The sequence below is a fragment of the Quercus lobata genome, chromosome 2, assembly GCF_001633185.2.
Source record: "Quercus lobata isolate SW786 chromosome 2, ValleyOak3.0 Primary Assembly, whole genome shotgun sequence".
Taxonomy (NCBI): Eukaryota; Viridiplantae; Streptophyta; class Magnoliopsida; order Fagales; family Fagaceae; genus Quercus; species Quercus lobata.
Window position 1 is genome coordinate 95,802,135 of NC_044905.1, and position 8,737 is coordinate 95,810,871.

The 8,737-nt window shown below is 32.0% G+C and overlaps 1 protein-coding gene and 1 long non-coding RNA gene across 3 annotated transcripts; both read right to left on the reverse strand.

Annotated features, from left to right (window-relative positions):
- Window positions 1-206: 206 nt before the first annotated feature.
- LOC115974342 (putative EG45-like domain containing protein 1) lies at window positions 207-2,086 on the reverse strand. Its single transcript, XM_031094657.1, has 3 exons — window positions 1,833-2,086; window positions 413-656; window positions 207-297 (listed from the first exon to the last, which is right to left on the reverse strand). The coding sequence occupies exons 1-3, from the start codon at window positions 1,999-2,001 to the stop codon at window positions 270-272; spliced, it is 441 nt and encodes a 146-aa protein (XP_030950517.1). The 5' UTR covers window positions 2,002-2,086; the 3' UTR covers window positions 207-269.
- A 1,229-nt stretch (window positions 2,087-3,315) lies between these two features.
- LOC115977350 lies at window positions 3,316-7,346 on the reverse strand. 2 transcript variants are annotated; one of them, XR_004088533.1, is made up of 7 exons: window positions 6,977-7,346; window positions 6,812-6,881; window positions 6,003-6,103; window positions 5,769-5,882; window positions 4,492-4,734; window positions 3,924-4,029; window positions 3,316-3,619 (listed from the first exon to the last, which is right to left on the reverse strand). It is a non-coding gene; the product is annotated as an uncharacterized LOC115977350 (long non-coding RNA). The 2 variants fall into 2 exon arrangements; XR_004088532.1 differs by having other exon boundaries at window positions 5,769-6,103.
- Between the last annotated feature and the right edge of the window lie 1,391 nt (window positions 7,347-8,737).

An 8,737-nucleotide genomic window follows, 5' to 3' on the forward strand; every position in this document is an offset into this window, starting at 1 on the left:
TCCCGTTATTGAACCAACTTGGTATTGCTTTTAAATTTATTTTTATACATTAATAGTTGGAAATTTACTTTTTGGAAATACAAAGAGGTGCTAAAAGAGGTGCTAATTGAGGAATAAGACTCTTAAAATATATATCATGTAAAAATATAGAATTGTGGATGACCACTTGAGAAGAAGTTAGTATTATAACATCTTCACGTTTATTTGTCTTAATCTAATTTGTTTTATAAGGTACAATATTGTTACAACAGTTTCCAACAGCTTGAGCATTAGTCTAGTCTTTGAGTGACTTCAACCCTGCAAACAAAAAGACAAAGAGAGTACTTAAGCAATTTTACACACCAACCAAGGATCTGTTACAAGTTAGAATATTAGTTGCAATGAAGAATGTAACATAAATTGCAAGGCTTACTGGTGGTAATCAATGTCGATTACTATTCCAGCCATAGGTTTAGCTATCTTGGCAAAGGCTTCTCGAGAGAGGTCGATGGTTGATGAGCAATCCGGACAGTGATCGACGATTTTCACTGTAACATTATGGTCTCTTGTGCACCTAACATTGTAATATTTCCCGCATGCAGCACCACCGTTCCAAAAGGTGTCACTAGCTGCTGCAACCATGACACCTTGGCTCTGGTTGCCGTAGCATGCAGATGCTGTCAACACAAAAATAGGTCACTATTTAAAATACAATTAATAATTTAAAACAAAAGGAATAAGACAGTGAAAGGAGGGAGGTACATGTAGCCTAATATATCTCTTGGTAAATTTTGTTTAATTAATCTTTACAAATTGATAAAGATAATAATTTATATTAATTGGTTTATTATGTAATGGTCTAAGAGGACTAATTTAATGTAAAGCCCATGTACATCTAATCCTAGTTCCAAAATACAAATATATACCCTATCAACTAGGGCTCATTATAAAAGAAGCTTGAGTGTAAAATAAAAAATGTAGCCATCAAGGGGTTTTTCTATGGATGTAAGCCGTTAAGCCGAACCACACAATTATTTCGTGTTCTTTCCCTTTCTCCTTACTTTCTACTCACTATAATTTTTTATTTTTTATTTCATTTTAATTTCAACAAATTTAAAATACAACTAAAAATTAAAAGCAAAAAGATCAAGATAGTGAAAGAGGGGGAGGTCCATGTGGCCTTATCTCTTGGTACAATTTTAATAGAGTGATGCTATAGGAATATACTACAAATTTTAGTATATATAATGTGGCACCCATCACTAAAAAGTAATTTCAGTATTCAATTTTTTCTATTATTGATATCAACCAGTCACATTCATTAATTTTATAAAGATTATATATAAGTATAAATTTTTAGCATTTTCCAATTCAATATGTCTAAAGATACAAAAATTTTCATTTTTTTCACAAAATTTTTTTTTTTCACACACACATAAAAGTAGAGGGAATGAGGTTCTAACATAAAGACACATCACAAACTCCACTCAAAAGTCATGGGAACTTTTAAGAGAGAGTGAGTCAAATTATAATACACACAATACACTTTTTTAAGCAATATGAGACAATTACTTTTTAAAAATAAAATAAAAATAAATAACAAGTGCACACACATGCAGACACAAGAGAGAGAGAGAGAGAATGGGATTCTAACATAAAAACATACCACAAATTAACTACACTAAAAAACTAGTGTAACTTTTAAAGAAATGTAAAACAAGTTATATTACAGACAACACAGTAATAATTTACTTTAATTGATAATAATGAAACTGATATTAGATTCTTTCCAGCCATGAATAGTTTTATGATTTCAAATAATCATTTAACATTTAACATTTATAAATACTTACGAACATATTGAGTGTAAAAAGTGGCAATTCCCGGTATAGCTGTAGCTGTAGAGATAAGAATTGCAATGATACCCACCATCAGAAAAACTCTCATCTTCATGTCGATCTCCTCTTTCTTTCTTCGTATGTCTAAAAGCACAAAGGAGAGTCTCTTATATGTATGCATCATGGTGTTCTCTTTCACCTATAAGTAGCTCTAAACTCGAACAGCCCAATCTCTTATATTGGTATGAATTTTGTTTTGGCTACTTGGATTTCAATTTCCTACCAAAAAAGGAAAAAAAAAATCATAGATTTCATAGATTCTAATGCTATGTAAGCGCTAGCATAAAATCTTATCTCTCACCAAAATAAAAATAAAAAACTAATTTGAAATGCAATAAAATGGGTCGTCACAATTATGCATAACGATTCAAATTCTAAATTTTTCACATCATTTTCATATAACTTTGTTTGTTTGAACATTAACATTTTCTAGAAAATAAATCATTTTTCAACAAATATTTTCTGGAAAACTATTTCATTTTCTTATATTTGGTAACAACCTTAAAATAAGTTGTAAAACTATTTTTTAATTTCCCTTATTTAGTTTAGTGTGTGATAAAGTTGTTTTCCACTAAAGCTTTCCACTAAAATTTCTTAGAAGACAACTCTATAGTTAAATAAGGAAAGTCAAGATAATATTTTCATTTTATCCATTTTTTTCTAATATTACCAAATATAGAAAAACGTGAAATACTATCTTCACATAAAATTTTTCATCAAAACAAACGGTAATACAAAATTAAAACACTACAAGAAAACTGGGCTATTGCGGCGGGCCAAAACCGCCGCTAAAGCCCCAAAAAGCGCCGCTAAAGGTACCTTCGACCTATAGCGGCGGGTGCTATTGCGGCGGGCCGTCCCGTCAGTGTTGCAGTGCCGCTATAGGTCAATTGCGGCGGTCGCAAAAAGCGCCGCTATAGATGTACCTTTTAGCGGCGGGTGAAGGTTTATTGCGGCGGGCATAAAACCGCCGCCATACGTGTTCAGAATTCGTGGCATTGACTTTTAGCGGCGGGAATGAGCCCGCCGCTATTGGTGTCTACCTTTAGCGGCGGACGATAAGCGCCGCTATAGGGAATCATTTAGAACATAAAATGTGCACCTTTAGCGGCGGTTTTTGCCCGCCGCTATAGGTCTTTTTTTTTTTTTTTTCCTTTTCCGGTGGGTTTTAAAACCACATTTCTATTACAAATAATCCTGTAATAATTTTAGCCCACTAAGACAATACCACAAATTTAACCAGATAACACCACAATTGTCTCAAAACTAACATTATATTAACATAAAAATATATTATCAAATACATAACAATGTCTATTTATCATAAAATTAACAAAAGAAAAAATGTGGTCATTTGTACACAGAAGAAGTGCCATCACACATTGCGTGATACAAGGAGTGCCTTCAATCCACAAGCTAGGCAGATTCAATAAAATCATAATTTAAAAAATGTTCCTCATTTTATTCCTTAAGCATTTTTATGGACATCCACACAACCAAGAGTAATATTTTGATAAATATCATTAAGCAACCAACACATATTTAAGTGTTTGCCAATGATAAATGGCACTCAATGCTTGTTATAAAACCACATTAACAACTATGTTGAACTTAGGATACCTCATCAACACGGCACAACAATTCTTGCAGCAAATTAATATTCACATTAAATTGAAGAAACCAATGATTCTAAACTCACATTTTGCATATAGGAAGTCCATCATTCCCTTCTCCAAGTCCAGCTACACAACAATAAAAGAAATTGCATAAGTTAGGACTATAATGCAAAGTTACCAAGTCAAAATACATAAAGTTATTATTTTTATCCATGCTTCCAGAACATATCCTTCAATGCATTAATGGGAAGAGAACAAGCTCTAGAATTGAATAAGGATTTCTATCTCATTCTTAGATTTTTTTTTCCTTCTCAATTGGTAATTACACACATTCAGTAAGTCATGAACAATAAAAATTTCTCTCAAACTATGCATTTTTATGAACCAAACCCATTTAAAATAAAATGGAATAAAACTACTAATCACTCACTTTATTCTGGATAGAGAAATTGATGAAGTTGGTATCTACCAAAACCCGATAAGGCGGTCCCAACGAGGTGTTGTAATTGAAGAAAAGTGCCAATGAAACCTTTGGCCTATATCGCACAAAATTAAACACATTACAACACAATATAAACCCTTACAAATCCCAAAGCTCCTATACCCAAAATTTAACACCAAAAATCTATATATATATATATAGGCTTTCATAAATACTAAAAAAATTCAAAGGAAAACTAGATAAATAACAATGATAAACAACACAATAAGGCTTACATATTTCTGCCAAATCAGCATTAATATTGTTGATTCCTTATATAAAATAAAAATCTTTACTGGAAAATAATTTTAGAGAAAGAATAGTGCTTGAAATTTTCTTAACAAATTGACATAAAAAATTAGTAAAGATATCTTAGAGTGAAGGACCTACGCACTAATCTTAAGTATCTGCCTTAAGGGATTAAAGTGATAGTGGATGCACAAAAGCATGTCATATCAGTCAAGAGAAACTGACTTTTAATTAAATTTTATTGCATGGGAAGAAAAAATGAACTTACAATGATCTCTGCAATAACTCGTGGCTGTCTTAATGGCTTTTGGATGAAAGCTTGACCCCATGTAACTACAACTACAAGGCATATCTGCATAATGGCAAGAGGCAGTGAAAATTGAAGAGGATCATCTCCCTGAAATATGCCATTTGAGGTAGGTTTCATTGGGGATGGACATGTCAGTCCAGCTGTAGCGTTGGAAACCATTTTGCTTTAGCAGAGTCTACAAAAGTTAGTTTACTTCAAAGCCTGCAAAGAGAGACATCTTATCAGACTCAAAATCTAAAACATTAGACATTAGTTTGCATGGTATTCCTTGTTTACCACCAAAAGAATCCACTAGCATTCTCTAGATCATACCAAACAACTTTGAACCTACAAATCTCTCTCTCACACACACACACACACGAACACATGGTGGAGACCCACCTTCCATCTCTAATGATAATTATATTCTCTAAAGATGATATCCATAAGTCTAATAAATAAATAAATAAACCAGGGAAAGAAGTCCAAAAATCTACTGCTTCTATTAAGGCTATCATCACAAAAATTTACCTGATAAAATTGACCCAGTTAAGTTAATGTTCCACTAAATTCAATAACCAATCTATGCATAGATTTTAATGTCCCACTTTTGAGTTTGACATCAATCAAACACAAACTCATTTATAAATTTTGATCACAAAAAATAAATAATAAACCAGGAAAACAAGTCCAAACAAACTACTGCTTCTATATGGCATTTATCACACCACTTTTAACTGATAAGATTGCCCCACTTAAGTAAATGGTCCACTAATTCAATAACCAATCTCTGCAGAACATGGTTCATACATTTTCATTTAATAATCTCTAAACAAAACCAGTCCCTAGAAATATCTAGATTAAAATATACAATTTTCTTTTTCTTGACTTCAAACAAACTGAAACTCAATAATAAGTTTTGATCATAAATAAATAAACCAGGAAAAGAAGTCCAAAAATCTACTGCTTCTATTAAGGCTTTCACACACAATTTTTACCTAATAAAATTGACCCACTTAATCAATGTTCCACTAAATTCAATAACCAATCTTTGCATAAATTTTCATTTAATAAATCTCTAAACAAAACCAGTCCCTAGAAATATGCATATGCATGTGTGTTTTCCTTACTGTGCACAAAACACAGTACTCAATATCTATATATCTAATAATGAAACAAACGCAACCCATTAAAGCATTAGATTTCTAGACAACAAAAAAACAGACCCCAACTGATGAATGGAGTATAATGGTTACCTGGCTATGGCCAGAACTCGCTGACACAAAGGATCAGATTCAAACCAGCGCTTTTAAGTTGAGCGGAGCAGAGGTATTTGAAGAGCCAAAAGTTTTGCTTTTGTATTTTGTGTACTATGAAGTCAGAGAACATAAAAGTAGTAGTGTGAGTTAAGGCTTCGATGGCATTTTTATAACTTATATACAGAGTAAACGCTGCGAGAAATAAGGAAGAAGAGTTCTTATAGCATGAACTTTGTCAACTCCTTCATCGGTTTATGCGCGTACAGATATATCCTAGGCCCCACCAACACATCTTAGAGTCAAACTCGGACACAGCACAAATGGCTCATGCTCTGTCATACATGTTGCAACTAGTGACTTAAGCAATGGTTATATTGTGTTTAAATAAAATAAATAAAACTCTATAATCAAAATATCAACTAGTATTGCCTTCAAAAAATAAAATATCAAATAGTATCTTTTTTATTATTATTAAGACAGATTTATTTCAATTAGAATTCTATTACTTAAGTTTTAACAAAATTTAAAAAACCAACTCCAAATAAAGCTTTATGACCAAACATTTCAAATATTATTATTACAATAAATAAAATTTACATCTAACCTATTGTGTTTGTGTCAACTGTCAAGTGGCTCAACCTATTATATATTACACGTTGGGAAATTAATTTGTTTTTGACTTTTTGGAATGTATTTCATTCATTATTATAAGAAAGTTAATTTATTGGGTGAAACTATATTAAAATTTCCAGTGAATAGCTACTAGTCTAAGGATCTTCCCAATAGCCTCTTCCTTTGGGAATCCTGTGACTAAATCCCCATTACAATTTTTACTTATCTAATGGGCTATATTGGCTTAATGCTAAACCATATCTAATTTTCCATATTCCCATTTTATTGTGCTATCTCTAATTAGCCACAAAGCCAACATGTTCCCCAAAACATTATGGTACTTTACACAAACAGATCATGTTCATAACATTAAATGACTAAAACTAAACTACCCTTGTGATAAAACTGAAAAGTCATGAGTCTCATACCTCTACGCCAATATGGGACTTTACAAACCGGACAAGTGGAGCCCGATTTCATCAATTCGAAATGCACAAACTGAAAACAATCAGAAAAAAAAAAATAGCTTTAATTATTTTAACCAAATAAATAAATTGAACCCATTTGAACTGTACCAGAAAGATTAAACTCACTTGCGAAGCCACTGGCAGCCCAACAATCAAAGACCCGATTCGGTTGGCTCCTTGGGTTGTGCTCGATTCAGCTACGCTCAGAGATGCAGAGGCTGAGACTGAGGAGCAAATGATGAGGTTTGGGCGGCAAGGCGAAGAGAATGGGGCTCGACGGCGTCCTCACTCCTCACGGCATCTTCACAGCGGCGAGGCGAATCCTCACAGGTCCTCACGGCGGCGAGGCGATGGTCAGAGTGAACCATGGCGGCGAGGCGAGCTTCTCAACGGCGGCGATGGAGCACAACAGAGAACGGTGGAGAGAGGGAGAGAGAGAGAGAATGAAAAAGACTAGGGGAAATGGGAAATAGGGAGGGGCGGCTGAATGAGAAACGTTAGGGTTTTATGTTTTGTTTTAAATAGAATCAAAACGACGTAGTTTTGATAATAATAACTTAAAAATTGAAAAAAAAAAAAAAAGCTTTTGTGGAGGTTACAACCTTGGACAGGACCCTGAAAATCTACATGGCACGTGTAATATTTATAAATAGTAATATAAATATTTATATTTAATATAAATAGTAATATTAAATATTTTATAGTAATATTAGTCAGCTTTGGGGGGAAAAAAGCTATAAGTGAAACACGTTAGGAGGGAAACAAATTTTTGGAAAATTTTGGGTGGGAAAAATAAAAGAAGATAGATTTATTTTGAGGAAAAAAATAAAAATAAAAGAAGACAATGTTTAATTAATTACCATTTTTTACTAGGAATTACCATTTTGTTATGCATTTTGTAATTGTACATGAAACAAACTCATCTATATATCTAAGTGAGTTAATGAGTGCAAAATATTAAGAATCTAATATTAATGAGCTATGAAATAAAATTTAAAAACAAAAAAAATCACATATGCTAAATAAAATTCACCACACAACTTTCTCAAAAAAAAATATACCACATAACAAAAATTATCACACGTTCTTTCTTATTAAAAATTTTAAAAAAAAATGATCATAGCTATTATTAAATTTATGTAAGAATTTTAATATGTGACTAACTATGTTTACATTTTTTTAAAAATAATATGACTAATTCGATGGTCAGATTGAGAGAACATAACCATATAAGTACACAGCACATGTCCATCACGCATTATACTTAGATTTGAAATCTAACCGTTGGATTTGAAGAGTGTAATGAAAGGTTAATTCTAGTCAACAATGGTAACAATCAAACGTTAGATTTGTCAAAATTCACATCGAATTAAGAAAATTCACATCGAATTAAGAAATATAGGGTTGGGTTCAAGTTACACGTGATCTAACTCTAAAAAATGTTACACTAACAAATAATTTATTATTGAATTCATATTTTGAAAATCCAACCGTTGGATCACATTTTCTATATGTTTTTAACATGCATGCCAATTTTCATGCAAATTGGATGTAATTTACCATTTGATCTTTAAATTCATCTTTTATGCGTTATTTTAGACTACAAAAACTTGAATTTAAACAATTGTTTAATGACATGGCTATTAATCTTTGATCACCTTGAAATTTTTTAAGCATGAAAAATATATGAAGATAATATAATCGATCGGTAGATTTGTCAAAATTCACATCGAATTAAGAAATGTGGGGTTGGGTTTAAGTTACACTTGATGTAACTCTAAAAAATATTACACTAACCAATAACTTATTGTTGAATTCATATTTTGAGAATCCAACCGTTGGATCACATTTTCTATATGTTCTTAACATGCATGCCAATTTTCATGC